We start from the raw sequence: 15,224 nt of genomic DNA, 5'->3' as shown, positions 1-15,224 counted from the left end.
TTTGTTTGGCTCTTCTGAGTATAAGTGAGCTCGATATTCGTCTGTCTTGGATTCCTTCCTAAAGGCTTCAGCTGCTGCTGAAATCATGACTTGCTAGACTGGTCTGGTTATACCGAGTTGGTGTATGCCCGGAGCCCACTGTGCTAGGTACATGTTATGATCCCTTGGGCATCGTATTACCCGGTTGTGGCAGGATTTAGACCTTGGTGTTTCTTTTCTGCTAGGTCGAATATAAGTATCCTCGGGTTGATGTATATTCAGTTGTTGGCTGGTTTATTTAGATTGTTATCAGGTAATTATATTTAACATTTGAAATTATACCTAAAATACAACTTTTGTATGTAAAAAATTCATAAAAGAGATTAAATTTTCACATTTAATACATATAAGTAAATGAAGCACATAAGAAAGAAAAAGCAAAGCAAACCACAAAAGGGTCATCCTCAACCTTAACCCAGAAACCAAGAACAAAAATATATATTTCCAGAAAATAAAATAAACAACATATCAAACTTTAGGAACAGAGTTGCCATTTACATCCTGCTGGTTGGCGACGGCTAGATTCCGAGCCTTGACGATGAAAAATCCGATGGCATGGCCAACCACCGCAGCAATAAAGATCCCAAGATTAAAAGACATAACAGCAACCATAACCAAATAAGCAAACCCCATTTTCACAGCGTAAACAGTCGCCTGAACAAAGGCAACCACCGTAGGATTTGACGAACTGAGTTTACTATTCGCCGCTAGAAAACCCGCGAAAAGCTCTATGCCAAGAGCAAGAAAAAGCACGAAGAAGAAAGCCAATATGTACATTCCAAGACTGTGATTTGGCCAATCTGGGAATAGAATTATGGCATTTTTTCCCCAGTAGAAGCTCATGTGCATCACCATGTCCATTGATGACGAGCTCATGTTCATGTCCATTGGTGGATTCATGGGCATGTCATGATCATGAGACATTTTTTTTGCCGGAGGAAAATTTAGAGTGAGAGAGAAGAACAGATGAATATGGAAAATTTGGGGACATTTTGTTGGGTATTAGTATCAAATTTAAAGAGAAGGGAGATGCGGGTCACGGGTTACAAGAAGAACACAAGAATGAGCTAGGCAAGTTGATGGTTACCTGCTGGCATTGTTTGTCGTTTCTTTTCTTGGATATTTAAGCTGCTAATTTGTCTGCTCTGCAGTATCTACCTTATATGTCTTGCATGCATTTGATTGGATGACATTTCAAGGTTGCAACAAAGATAAAATTATTTGAAAAACATATCATTTGCGTTTAAGATGGATTTTTTTAAGGAATAAGGGCATCTCCAGACTCCAACAATCAAAATAGTGTGAATTTTACACTAAAACTAAACTATTACAATATTTCAAATAATTCTATTTCTTACTTTAAAAAAATATTCTCAGCATATTACTAAACAATACAATTTTTTGAACATTTTACACTTACATCCATAAACTATTCAATATTTACAAAATACATTCATATATTTATTTATAATAAAATATATTACTAATTTTAATAATATATTTACTAAAAATATTTATATATTTATTTTTAATTATATTTGCTAATTTTAGAAATACTAATTAGATAATAAGATACACTATAATAGAGTTTGATATAGAGTACTATTGGAAAAAAAATTGCACGCCAGATTAGCAATTTGGTGTGCTGTTGGAGATGACCTAAGAGTCGTATGACAGTATACTGGTCCTAACCTTTGAGCTTCATATCATCTTTGCCCTCATAATTTAAAAAGGTGCATATATACTTATAATATTGTTGAATATATTTATTTAGATCCTCACACTTAACAAAACTACGGATATATATAACTCTTTCTCGAAAAACGTTAAGGGCTAAATAAGCCCATTTGAAAAAAAAAATATTATATGCACCTTTCCAATCCATGAGTACATAAATAATTTTAAGTCCAAATGTTAAGAATTTACTTTCTTGGATTTTGAGGGATTTGTTCCTACAAGGCTTAAAAAATTCCAATTTCATGTATGTTTAAAAAAAATACCGATTGTATGTCTGATCTCACGGAATCCGCATTCTAAAATTGCGGATTCCTCACCCAATGGACATTCTTAGAATGCGGATTGGTAATTAGTAACATTCCACATTCTAAGAATGTGGATTATTTCTCAATTGTTTGACTGATGTACTTCTTTGATATCTAATTTAAACGGATGATTTATTAATTTCTTCTTATTCTTGTCTTTATGTTAATATAATATGAAATATGGTTAATAATTTCCGTAATCTTTCATTTTTTAAACTTATACAATATTTCTTTTAAATTGTTCTTTTAACTTAACAATCAAATATTCGCTCAAATTCAATTAATTACGTATTATTTAAGTATAAATTTAATTTACAGGTGTCGTAGGAAGTAGGTCGTAATTATAAAAATTTAAAATTTAAATTTTAATAATTGGGTTTTAATGGAACAAATACAATTTAAAAGGTAAATATATTAGACATTAATATATCAATGTACATCTCTGAATGTAGAGTTGAAAGTTTCGGAAAAAACCCCAAAATTAAAATGTCAATGTGCCATTATCATCGTGGTTCTGTTTGTTCATGATGATATGTTTGAGAAACTTGGAATAATGAGGCATTTCTCGTAATGCATCTGCCACACCGAGATTAATCTGAAGTTTCTTGAAGATTTTCATATTTTTTATTGCTTAATGTTTTGGAGTTTCTACACTATATGAGAAAACGATCGACACCTAAGAGGCATATATATAGTGGCGCTGTTGTTTAAAAATTGATGGTTCAATCACCACCATCCTCACACTATTTTTTTCGCCTTCTATTGAGACATTTGTGGTGTGAGGTTTGATCACCAATGCTTTTCCACTTGGCAACTCTATGGCATGACCTGATGTCTCGGATTAGCTTCAGCAGCAGACAGACGTAGCCCTTCTTGATTTCTAATTTACACAACGTTTGCTAGCTGAGATAATGCACTTCAAGATTATGAATTGATGCACCATCAATTTGAATTCATCTGTTGTCTACAAAATCTGCTGATTTCCTTGCGATTCAAATAAAAAGACACTCTTAGTTCAGTTTTCGGTCCATTAATCTTTCTAAGATATTGTCCAATTTGCTGGACATATCAAAATCCATTTACTTCTTTTGAAAATCAGGTGGACGTCGGGATCTACTTCCACATTTGACTTGCTCAATTACTGATGTTCCCAAAATTCCACAAATCTCATAATTAGATCGAAAATTGATTGACAGTTTAAGACAAACACAAATATTAAAAAATTTAATAAATCTATATAAAATAAGTACTTTTATTAAAAACATACCACACTTATTTTTATCTAATATAGTGTTGACTTGACTCTTAATCATGTTTGCTCTATTTTTAATGTAATGTACTATAATTAATAAGGTTACCTATATCATTTTATCATTTAACCAATAAATGACTGCCTATAATTTGGAATACATAAAAGTAGAATAGTGTTCATCAATTTCGGACGGAGAGAGTATTACTTTTGTAGGTAATGATCATGAGATGTCCTAAATAGTTCTAACTATGAATCAACACATTTAATCATTAAACATTCAGACTCGTCATTCGAGCCGGATAGGTCTTTTACGGAAAGTAAAACTCCGACCCTAAATTTAAAACGGTTACATACATGAGTACGGTTCAAATCCGCAGCCTCACTTCAATCAGGAGAGCGCATTACCAACTCACCCGCGCCTTGCGGTTAGGGTCATTTGTGTTATAACCTACTACTACATTGATCAACTGTCAATTGCAGCGTACAAAATTATATTCTAAAAATATGGTACTGATCGCTAAATCAATTTATTATTATGAGAAATTTAATACATTTTACCTTAAACTAAATTTTTGGTACCACTTTAAACAAATTAAAATGATCATATAAAACTGAAACTAAAATAAGTACCAGGCACATTGAACACTATTATGATAATTCGCAAACCCGTAATTTCTGAATACATACAATCTCATAATTTTCATTTCACATAGCACATATCATCATCTATATTATTCACGCAGTTCCATAATTAAAAATTGATAAAACAAAATCATCATCTTCGCTCAAAACACTCTCAAATATATCAACACTTAATATTAATCGGAGGAATATCAGGCTTCTGCTCAGTCTTCTTAAAAACCTTTCCGAAAAGCGCCAATCCGAGAGCATGTCCACCAACAGCAGCAAGAAAAACACCGCCATTAAACGACACAACCGCGAGCATCACCATATACGAAAGCCCAGTACGAAGGACATACATTCCAACTCGAAAAAATCCGGCCGCCACCTTATTCGTTCCGGGCTTGATAATACTGCAGTAGTTAAACCACTCTACGATCACAGCAAGAACGAAAACAAATATCAAAGCTAATGCGTACATGCCGGAGCTCGAACCAGGCCACCCTTTGAAAAGAACTTCGGCTTTATGGCCCCAGAAGAAAGACGTGTGTGTCAAGGTATTGTGGTGGACGTGAATGGAGCTTCCGCCGCCGCTGCCGGTGGTGTTCCAGGCGGAAGTTATTGCCATTATTGTGTTGTTAATTTGGGTACGTAAGGTAGGGTTTATAAGTAGAGGGAAAATAGTATTTTTGAATTGAATATTTTGGTCAGAAATATGCAATGACTCAGTAGGAAGCAATCTCTGAAATTATTGTAATGAATTCTGAAAAAAATCGCTTGTAGGTCCATATATTTGCCAGGAGAATATTGATGCTACCTAAAGGTTTAGCACCGATTTTTTCTGCTTTGTTTTTTCTTTTTTAGTACAGCTACTACTCTTTTATTTTGATTTATTTTCTTCAGAGGTAAGCTTTCAGCGATTCTTTATCTCGGACTAACAAATTTATTGATTTTTTTTCCATATTAATCGAGTAAATGGAAGGTTAAACTCATATGAAAGCTCTTGTACTTAAATTATTTTGTTCAGAAAGTTCTTACCGCAAATTTATAGTGTTTTTGATATCTATACTATCAAAATTTTGATTTTCATATCCTTACATTGACGAAATTTTGCAAGAGTGCTCATTCGCAACTAACTATTAACGGTACCTAATTACGGATATATGTCAAAATTTTAAAAAAAATCATTTAGAAGTCTCTCTACTATACTATATTTATTGAGTTCCTTGTATTATATAATTTTTGTTCTAAAAATCCTTAAAGACATAAATTATGAAAGAATTTTTTTCTTCTTTCTTGCAAACCGCAAGTGAGATGAACTTAAATTTACCTTTTAAAAGTTAAAGTAAATAAATTTTCAAATCAATTCAAATCAGTATATAAATAACTGTATTTTATTTGTTCGATTTGATTTCATTATTATATTTTGTTTGGTGCTTATGTGTTTGACATAATGGGTTGGGCAGTAGAAGCACAATCCAACTTTATAGATGATCACTGACCAGCCCATAACTGCAATTTGACCAGCCCATTTCCATAAAAGACAACCAAGTTATCAAGAGAGCTAAAGTCCAAGCCTTAACTGCAGTTTCCGAAAATCCCAAATCCTCTACCAATGTTGAGCTGATTATGAGCTAAGTCCAAGCCTAACTGAAATGGCACAATGGCCTACTCTTTTAAAGACCTTCAAACCACCAAATTGATATGTCGTCCAATAGATATCTAGTTTTAGATTTGATCCAACAAATATTATTATAAAATAAATAAACAAAAAATTTACATGGTTTTATTATTAAACCTACACCTACGAACAAAAAATTGAACTATCCAGTAATCATCAAATAATATAAACTGTCGGAGAATCGCCGAATAGAGAATAACTCTATAAAATACATCTTTAAAATAAAATAATTATTATTGTAACTCTCCTTCATAAAAAAGAGACAGCAAACTTTTCACAGAAAAAGGAAAATAAACCTTTCATAAAAAAAACAACATAAAACATTCAGAAAAAAGATAAACAATAAAGAACAAATATGTAAAACTAATATAGATCATAAACGATTCTATTTTATTGTTGAAAGATTTTCAATCCATCTTCACTTTTTGGTAAAGAATTGCACTTCGCTGATAGATTTTAATCTATCAAAAAAATGAAAAAGAGTTGCTATTTATTATATTCTATGCAATTAAAATAACATAAATAAAGGGATGGCTACCGTTAACAAAGAAAATCAAACCATTGACGATAGTCGGAGAAAAAATAAGAAGAAGAGAGAAAATGGATATATTGTGAGTTTATTTGTTATATCACTAAAATGTATGTTAATATAGTTTTTAAATGACAAAGTTCGATTAGTGTTGATTCCTTTTTTATGAATTTTCCAATTGAACTTGCTGTTTATGGAATTGGCTTTAAATGCAATTTTTTTTCCTTTAACAAAGTTTAAGATATTGAAAGATCGCCCACAATGGCCTGCCTTAAAGGGGATAGATGCATGCCCAAGTTTGGAATACGACAATTTTGAAAGAGGTGGGCAACACTTTAAAACAAATAATTGATGTTCAACATGCAATTGCAAAGTATAAAAATGTACACCCCCACATCCTCATTTTTTTCAACTAGACATCTCATTTCTTCACAACGTGAAAAATAATAATTTAGCTCATCACATTATTCTCATCTAATAAGAATAATGCACAATATGGGCTCGAGAGTAACACTAAAAAATGAAATAAATAAGAAGAATGTAACTAGTGATTAAAGATGAAATATTAAAATGAAACACTTAAAAGATTAAATAGAAAAAATAAAAACATCAATGAGTATAATCAGCAAGTGGCAATTGATTTTTTTTACCTCCAGAGTGAATAACATTCAACCCTTTTTATCAAAAAATTATAGCGTCAAACAACATATCGTCGGCCTTTTAATAAAAAAATTGCTAAACGATCACATAAAACGGTTCTCTTTATGGTGTCGACATAAGAATTCTATTTTTTTCTATTATTATTATTTCTTTTACAAAGAAGAGCATGCTATTTTTTTGAAAATAATTAAATAAAAAATACTAAATTAAAAGTTATAAAATTTTATTATTTCTTAATCTATTTAACTAACAAATTTAAAATTTATTATCTTCTCTAGTCGATTATTTGACTATAATTCCATTTTCATTTTCTACAAATTTCTTTTCTTTTTTCTTTTTGTATTATTTTATTTATTTATTTTATTTAAAGAATTGTATATTAATTCAATTTAAACTATATTTTAAATTGTCCAATTGTGTTATTTTTCTCATGTGGCGCCTACGTGGCGCTGATGTGGCATGTCACATATCAGCGCCACATAAGTAAAATTGTGTAATTAGACAAAATTGAAACGAAATCATGCGTTTTAGGACAAATTGGATAAAATTAAAAGGTTTGGACTTTTGTGCAACTTTCATAAAAGGTTTGGTCTTTTTTTGATCATTTGGCCTAAAAAAATAGCCCTAAATATAATTTATGGCTCCTAACTCCTCAATTATCTAGCTTGAGTACAACTTTTTTAATTTATTTATGAAAAATAATTAAAAAATTATTGCCCTTTAAATATTATTTCAATAGCACTTCGATATTGGAAAATCGTTAATATTATTTTATTTCACATTTTCAACTTTCAATTATACCATAAAGCGTTAAATTGGTCTGTTTTCAATAGAAAAAAAGTTTAAATAAATCATTCATGATTAGAATATATTCTAAATAGGTGTTAATATTATAAATAGTATACAAACAAGCCTTCTTCCTTATAAAATTTAAAAAACAATAATAATTTTTGTTTAATGTAAATTAATTATCAATAATATTTTCAAATCAAAAATTGTTTAATACAATAAAACAATACCCACAAAACGGTATCAATTTACAAAAAGTTTCAAAAACGCTTCGCCGGAATGAGACGAACCCGACAAGATCTGTTCGTCTTCGTCGGAATAAGACAAACCAATCCATACCATTATAACCAAAAATCACACCAAACAATAACTTCGATTCAGTTCAGTCCGATTTTTCGTCTGATTCGGTTCTTAGTCAGCCATACTTCTCACTAACACTAACATTAACCCATAACATTGGAGGAAAAATAAAGGGATGAATAATAATAATAATAATAATAAATCATGTGGGAATACGCCTTATATTGGATCAGGATCACCACAAGGTAAAAAAAAAGTTACTAAAAACTAAATTAATTAGAGAAAGAGATTCCTTGACAGTTGACAAGTGTGAGTAAAGACAAACATTAACAACGCACAATTGAATCGTTTCTCATCTCGCGCGAAATAATCGTACTTCAATAAACAAAACGTATAATCAGTAATAAACCAGTCACACAGTCCTTCAGCTCATAAAGCACCACCCGCCGCGAGTGACGTCACCCTAATCAGGGACCCACACGAACTCCAATCATCGGGATTCGCTACAGATTAAAAAGTCCTACCAATGGGACCCATTACATACAGCCACACCTATCATAATACTCTACTCTACCCCTACTTTCCCTCCTTTTCACTAGCTTTTATCATAACCGTCCGATCAAAAACCAGAACGCCACTCTCCCTTCTCCACTACAGTTTCCGTTTCTATCTGGTTCAGTGGTTTGATTGTTTCGTTTTCCGGTTACAAATCAAGAATGTGAAAGAATCAACAATGTCTCGGTTTTGAGTTGCAGTCATTCTTTACTTTGCTTATAGTCTAAGTTTGTTTTCGTTCAAGAAATCACTGTGATTTTGTCTGCTTTTTTCTTTTTACGTTTCCGATCTTTTTTCGAGATCAGCGGTTTTTCGGTTCGGTTGTCAGCTTCTTCAACCTGCATTTTTGTTCAGGTACGTTTGTTCTACTCTTTCTTGGAATTTTCGCCGTTTTTTTCGTTTTAGATGTTTGGTTTACTCTTTTTCTGTGCGTGTTTGGTTGCTGAGAAATTAGAGAATGTGAGAAGCGGATGTTAATGTCTTTTTTTATTAATTTCTTGAGAATATGATAATGTACATTGTCATTAAGACGTGTTTGTGTTTTGAAGAATGGAGAAATGTATACGTTTGTGATTTCTAGGTTTTGTGATTAGATCTGTTTATATGTAGATCAGAACGTAAAAATGAAAGCAAAATAGAGATTAATTTCGTGTCGATTGTCAATTGATTGTAAATAATAATTGTGTTGATCTTTTTCAACGCAAAAATCAAAACTGGCTACTAATTTTCTGATTATAATCTTTTTTGGCACTATTTTTAGTTTTTTTTTCTTGAGGATTTTTTAGTGTTCTTTTAGATTGCTGGTTTCCTTCTAAATATTTGATCATTATAGAACTTGTACACATGTGAGCTGTATGAAATACCTGCAGTTATGGAAGCAGAGTGACTAGTTCTTCTTTGCCTTGTCCCCGAGCCTCTAATTTTTGATTTTCATGGAGTAGTAAAGAATTTTCTTTGCACAATTACTGGTGTTCTTACTGATTCCTATCGATAGTACACACTAAAACATGTTTCCTTCTAATATTTAATCATTAAAAGATTTTAAACACATGTGATGTGAGCTGTATGAAATACTGCATTTATGGAAGAGTGACTAGTTCTTCTTTGCATTGTCCTTGAGCAGATAAAAAAATTATGTTCACTGAGTATGATAAACAGCTAAAATGATGTCCGGCGTGAGACAAAGTAACGCGGTCCCAAAACCTTCTGGTGTAGAAGTGAGAAAGGGTAGTAAACAGCAGCAAAGTTCTAAGATAGTAAAGGAGAAGGCCCTTCCAACTCAACCAACACAGAGTCTAAAGCGGCAAGATCTGTCAAAAGCCAAAGCTTACATCAGTAAGCAATACGGCGGTATAGATGATGAGATAAAATCTTCAGGGAACTGTCGGCAGCTGGCTGACCCGGTAAGGTCACAAACAGATGACGAGCTTGTTAGATATATGTCAAATTTGCCTGGTTATCTGCAGCGTGTGGAGAGAACAGAAAAGAAACAAGATAATGCTTTGAATGTTGGGGTTTTGGATTGGGAACGCTTAGAGAGTTGGAAATGCCACCAAAAGGGCATCCCAGCGGGAGTAGGAAATATTGCATCCTTGCCCAGGATGGATTTATCAGCTAAAAGGCCTCCTGCCTATTATAGTCCACCTCCACAATACAGTGAGACATCCAGCAAGCTGCCTCTTCCTCCTTGTAGATATTATTCCTCTCATAAAGATGGCATATCAAGAAATGCAAAATCATCTTTTCATGATGTGGAAAGTGCTTCCAAGAGCCATTTTGATGGACAGAAGAGGGCATTATGGACTTATAAGTCTTTTCATAGAAGTAGCCCAGATACAACCTCTGAAAAGGGTAAACGAAGAGAGTCGGATTATAAATTGAAGACCACTTCAAAAGTAGAAAGTTGGTCATCCAGCTCCAGATATAACAAGATGTTGACAGAGCCGAGGGAAAGTGTGAGTTCCTTTGATAGAGAAGCGAAGCAGAGAATTGAGGTGACGCAAGAATCCGATATCAAAAGAAAGTCTTTGAAACAGAATAGCACTCAAAGTGTGGAATCTTCATCATCCAAGTTGAGAAGTTATGAAAGTTCACTGGTTACGAAGGAAAAGAAGAATTTTGATTACCGAACAAAGAAAATACCGGAGTTGCAAGAACCAGCATGTAATCTTCCTCATCAACATCAAGCTGATAAAAGCAAAAGCATCGTTCTCCTCTTACCTGGAAAAATCCCCCAGGCTACTTTATCAAAGGAGCCAAGAAGGTCAATGGACGAGCATGTGACAGGAGCAATTCAGGATAGCTTGACAGAGGGCTTTTCTGACAATGGGATTTTCTCTTCGGAACTCCACTCTGAATTTCCACACTCGTGTCCGCTGCCTTCTAGGATGGAGACTAACACAGATCAACAGGAAACGACACTTGATGCAAACAATACTCAGGATTCTGATCTCTCATCCTATGCAATGAGAAATGCTCGGTCTTCAATTGAAAATTCGGGGACATTGGATCAAGAATTAACAGAACTGGCTGCTAGGAAAAGCAGGCATCCATCCCCAAATCGCCGCTTTAGCTTCAGCTTAGGTCGGATGACCCGAAGTTTCAGCTTCAAGGATAGTTCAGCTGTCCCGCAGCTGATCTCCACATATGTATCAAGCAAATCTGGTCCTGTGATACCAAAAGCGTCGAGTGTTACGGATAATTCTAACAGAGAGAAAGCAAGTGGTCATAACCGAGTTAAATCCAGCCCTTTGAGAAGGATACTGGATCCACTACTGAAGTCAAGGGGATCTTCTTTACCAAATTCTGCTGGAAGTGATCAGTCATCAAGAGGAAGCATAGACTCCTGTAGTTACAATCCAATTAGTGCTGCTGTATCACTTCAAAATGAAAAGCGTGAGTCATCCAGCATACAAGCTCACCTGATGCTTTTAAGAAGTAATGGATTTCCTTTGTACAGATTTGTTATAAACCAACAAACTATCTTAGTTGCTACTCCAATGAAAAATTTAACATCACCGTGGAAGACTGGTCAAGGCTGTAACTATGTTTTGTACTCCATCGACGAAATTAAGAGAAAAAGTGGCAGCTGGATGAATCAAGTTGGTAAAGAGAGAAATTGCGGCTTTGTCTATAATGTGGTCGGCCAGATGATGGTCGGCCAGATGATGGTCAGTGACTCTTCCTTATTGAATTTTTCTGGAAGGACCTCGAATGTAAAAGAGTCGGTTCTGTTTGGAGTTGATCAAAGACAGAAGACAGGTCAGACATCAGCAGAAATAAAGCCAAACACAGAGCTTGCAGCTGTAGTTCTACAGAAGCCTAGTGAAAACTTATGCTGTGGAAGGCCACCGAGCAATAAAGATTTTATGGAAAAGGGTAGCATGCCAGAGGATAAACACTTCAATAATTATACTGTCATTCTTCCTGGCGGTGTACATAGTTTGCCAAGCAAAGGAGTTCCTTCATCGTTGATTCATCGCTGGAAATCCGGTGGATCATGCGACTGTGGAGGTTGGGATGTTGGTTGCAAATTACGCATTTTCTCCAATGAAAATCAACATCAGAAGCTTCAAAGGGAATCTGATCCTTCCTTGATGTCGGATTGTTTTGAACTTTTTGTTCAGGTATTGCTTGCTTGTGTTTTACCTGAGAAATTTCTGTTGCATTCTGTTTGCAGTTTTATTAAATATTTATGAAGCTAGACTTGCACTTTAATACAGGGAGAACCACAGCATGACACTCACATCTTCAGCATGGCACCGGTGGAGAAGGGAAAGTACTCGATTGAATTTAGTCCATCAATTTCTTCATTACAAGCATTTTTCATTTGTGTCTCGGTTTTAAGCTGTCAGACATTTCCTGATATCAATGAAATGAACCTTGTATGTGAAGAAAAAGCTGTGCAGGACTCTGGAAATGGCGATGTACCTACGAAATACACTCCAAGTCCGCCAATCTCCCCTGTCGGAAGGGTCTAGCTTCTTGCCATGAGGTTATTTGGTCTTAAAACTACTGTTAGTTGCTCTTTAAATGGATAAAGAATATAGTAATCCATCACTGTCGTGATGTTCAGTTGTTTCTGATGTAGCAGAAGTAATGTTTAGCCATCATAATTTTGTAGCAGTTGTAGCATCACCCTTGTGTAAAGAATCTTACTTCAACAAATATATATACCTCTAGAATTAAGAACTATAGTTTTGTAAAGCTTTAATTTTTTAAGAAATAGCATCTGAAATATCCTTAAGAGATCATTGTTATTTTATTTCAATTGAAATACCTTGCACTTTAGTCACTGTCAATCTTAGCTCTTAAAGTGCACTATTGAAATGCTAGGTAGCACGAACACAAACATTGGCAAACAAGACACTTAAACACGGAAAGGGCATGGACATGGAAAAACGGTGTTATTTTAAGGTTTTTTATGTTAAAAATGGAGTTTCGTGTCCGAAAACATTTTTGACAGGTTCCGAAACAGAATACATTGATCGAATTAAGTGTTAGCGTGGAATTATGTCATAAACAAAGAATCCGAGTCTTACCATGCAAATCTGAAACTGGAAAATAAAAGAAGCTATGCCTTCTACTCCAATTTGTTAACACTATCAACCAACTCAAACTAGATTTTTGCTTTTCCAGAGCTTTATGCACTTCCATTCCTGCATATTTCGAGTCAAAATCTAGTCATAAATAACAAATTTGCCCATATTCTACAGATTCTAATGCAGAAGATTGAAACTCTGATAGAAACAATCTGCACAATAATGCAGCTTTCCTTGGACATGTTAATACAAATTTCTTACAAGTCAACAGGTGAAGCGTGATGAATACAAATGAACCATTGACCATCAATCCTCTCAAAAACATTTGTTACAAATTGAGCTCCCCAACTGCTGCCTTTCGTCCTAACAAACTCCACACACGTAACATATCCTACATCGCCTCTAAAATGAACTTGAGCATTTTTCAACTCGATCTCTAATGGGAAATCATAGTTCATCCATACAAGCTCCCAGCTCTCCATAACATCGTCATATCCGATAACTCCACTAGCACCGGGGTGCACACAACAGACGTTATTTCCCTTTGCCCAAAGGTTTTGCATTGAAGCTAAATCACCGTTCCTGAATGCATTATAAAACCGAGCATTTGCTGCCAGTACTGAAGCTTTACTATCCTCCTGAAGTAGCCGAAGGCTATCCCTAATTTTTGCAGCTTGGGCGTAATTCTCTTCTTCGATTGCAATCTGCAGGTCCCGCGCTAGGGTTTGCTCATCCACTACGATGTTTTCACCGCTCAATATTTCCCCCGAGCCTTCACGTTTTACTCGGCATGCTGTTAATGACAACAACCGCGGAGCTTTCACAATGGGTGCTGCTTGCATGTGAAAACAGAATGCGGAAACATATTAAACAAACCCCGGTAAAGAAATACGAAGCGCAAGAATTTACTTACGGGCTCGTTGTGCAATCTGCAGCTTGAGAGGACAATAATGTGTTGTAGAAGAGAGATTAGGAAGCATCTTGAAACTATTGTTAAGGCAAGCGCATGGCAGCACTCTATCAATAAAATTTACCTACAGCAACATTACAGGTTAAGGAAAATTCTGTATAAAAGAACTGATTCAAGAAAACAAAATACTAATTTCTCATTCATCTTGGTGCACTAAAATACATTCAAACACCAACCCAAAATGAAGCTAAATTCTGCAAATTTAAAAAGTTTAACATCAAATCTTGAAGTGAATCTTTTGTTTCCTTTTTTGCATTATTTGTAAAGGAGAAAACTCAATCAAAAGAATTAGGTGGTAAAACATTTCATTCCTAAAATAAAAATTAATGAGAATTGAGAACTTACTTTGAAACAGAAGGTAGATCCACCAAGAGCCGTCATGACAGAAATAGAAGGTTTTAGGTTAGGGTTTTTGAACAGTGCAAAGTTGGGGTATTCGTCTGAAACAGCAGCAATTTTGTGTTATCGGGAGAAATTTTGTCTTCGAAATCTTTGATTCTTGAACAGATGATGATGATGATCACGTTGCTGCCTCTGTTCATTGAGCAAAGGCAAAGCTAGAACGGCCCGATCCATTATTAGTTTCTGTGGGCTCAGAGACAAGGCTTATTTAGTTTAGACCTTTTTAAACAGAATACGGGCTTAGTCTAAAATTATTTAGTTCTTTACGGCCTTTAGTTTCAAAGTTGAAAATTGTCATTGCATCTTCTTTTTTTGAATTTTAAGCTTTCTCTTTTTAAATTTTATACTTTTCAAATTAGAGAAATACGATTGAGTTGGCTGAGAAGATTTGCATGTCACGATTGTGGCGAGATTTTCGGCTTCTTTTTCTCCATTCAAACTCTGGTTATCTTTCTATCAAACTTACCATTTGAGTAGTTTTTCAGAATTTGATTCCACAATGGTGAACACTAGGTCAGCCTCCAAGACAAGCTTGTTGTTTTGGTAGTCACTGTTGTTATGATTTATTACAGAGGTAAATGTAGTTAGTTTATCATATTTTTAACAATCAAAATTAGTTTATAACATTTGAATAAGTTTTTGATTGTTTGTCAATGATATTGATATGACTATTTTGTTGGTTAACCATAGGTTAACAACTGGTTTATAGTTGGTGTCATTTTCTAACCAGTTGTTATTCACTGGTTCACCACATAGTTTTCATACTGATCACATTTTTATGTAAATGATTTGTTATTTGTCAATGATATTAATCTGACTGTTTTGTTGGTTAACCATAGATGA

At 34.2% G+C, this 15,224-nt stretch overlaps 4 protein-coding genes across 5 annotated transcripts; 1 reads left to right on the top strand and 3 right to left on the bottom strand.

Annotated features, from left to right (window-relative positions):
• Positions 1–333: 333 nt before the first annotated feature.
• On the bottom strand, positions 334–1,125 carry LOC126664562 (copper transporter 6-like). Its single transcript, XM_050357007.2, has one exon. It carries the CDS (start codon positions 961–963, stop codon positions 508–510), a length of 456 nt encoding a protein of 151 aa, XP_050212964.1. The 5' UTR covers positions 964–1,125; the 3' UTR covers positions 334–507.
• Positions 1,126–3,967: 2,842 nt separating this feature from the next.
• LOC126664857 (copper transporter 4-like) lies at positions 3,968–4,691 on the bottom strand. Its single transcript, XM_050357443.2, has one exon. It carries the CDS (start codon positions 4,580–4,582, stop codon positions 4,139–4,141), a length of 444 nt encoding a protein of 147 aa, XP_050213400.1. The 5' UTR covers positions 4,583–4,691; the 3' UTR covers positions 3,968–4,138.
• Positions 4,692–8,364: 3,673 nt separating this feature from the next.
• LOC126660698 (uncharacterized) lies at positions 8,365–12,662 on the top strand. Of its 2 annotated transcripts, none has more exons than XM_050354317.2 (3): positions 8,365–8,822; positions 9,592–12,094; positions 12,173–12,662. In XM_050354317.2, the coding sequence occupies exons 2-3, from the start codon at positions 9,632–9,634 to the stop codon at positions 12,446–12,448; spliced, it is 2,739 nt and encodes a 912-aa protein (XP_050210274.1). In that variant the 5' UTR covers positions 8,365–8,822; positions 9,592–9,631; the 3' UTR covers positions 12,449–12,662. The 2 variants fall into 2 exon arrangements, with proteins under 2 accessions (XP_050210274.1, XP_050210282.1); XM_050354325.2 differs by having other exon boundaries at positions 8,367–8,822; positions 12,191–12,662.
• Positions 12,663–13,208: 546 nt separating this feature from the next.
• On the bottom strand, positions 13,209–14,518 carry LOC126660703 (uncharacterized). Its single transcript, XM_050354340.2, has 3 exons — positions 14,325–14,518; positions 13,923–14,043; positions 13,209–13,841 (listed from the first exon to the last, which is right to left on the bottom strand). Exons 1-3 carry the CDS (start codon positions 14,358–14,360, stop codon positions 13,267–13,269), a joined length of 732 nt encoding a protein of 243 aa, XP_050210297.1. The 5' UTR covers positions 14,361–14,518; the 3' UTR covers positions 13,209–13,266.
• Between the last annotated feature and the right edge of the window lie 706 nt (positions 14,519–15,224).

This window comes from Mercurialis annua, linkage group LG1-X (genome assembly GCF_937616625.2).
Source record: "Mercurialis annua linkage group LG1-X, ddMerAnnu1.2, whole genome shotgun sequence".
Lineage (NCBI taxonomy): Eukaryota > Viridiplantae > Streptophyta > Magnoliopsida > Malpighiales > Euphorbiaceae > Mercurialis > Mercurialis annua.
The sequence above is the reverse complement of the archived record's forward strand: the minus strand, read 5'-3'. Positions and strand labels throughout refer to the sequence as shown.

Bases quoted from the DNA above. Each gene is read 5' to 3' on its own strand.
- LOC126664857 (XM_050357443.2), bottom strand. From the start codon at position 4,582: ATGGCAATAACTTCCGCCTGGAACACCACCGGCAGCGGCGGCGGAAGC.
- LOC126660703 (XM_050354340.2), bottom strand. From the start codon at position 14,360: ATGACGGCTCTTGGTGGATCTACCTTCTGTTTCAAA. The intron at 14,044-14,324 runs GTAAGTTCTCAA...ATGTTGCTGTAG, and splicing joins GATCTACCTTCTGTTTCAAA to GTAAATTTTATTGATAGAGT. The intron at 13,842-13,922 runs GTAAGTAAATTC...ACATGCAAGCAG, and splicing joins GCAGATTGCACAACGAGCCC to CACCCATTGTGAAAGCTCCG.
- LOC126660698 (XM_050354317.2), top strand. From the start codon at position 9,632: ATGATGTCCGGCGTGAGACAAAGTAACGCGGTCCCAAAACCTTCTGGT. The intron at 12,095-12,172 runs GTATTGCTTGCT...TTATGAAGCTAG, and splicing joins GTTTTGAACTTTTTGTTCAG to ACTTGCACTTTAATACAGGG.
- LOC126664562 (XM_050357007.2), bottom strand. From the start codon at position 963: ATGTCTCATGATCATGACATGCCCATGAATCCACCAATGGACATGAAC.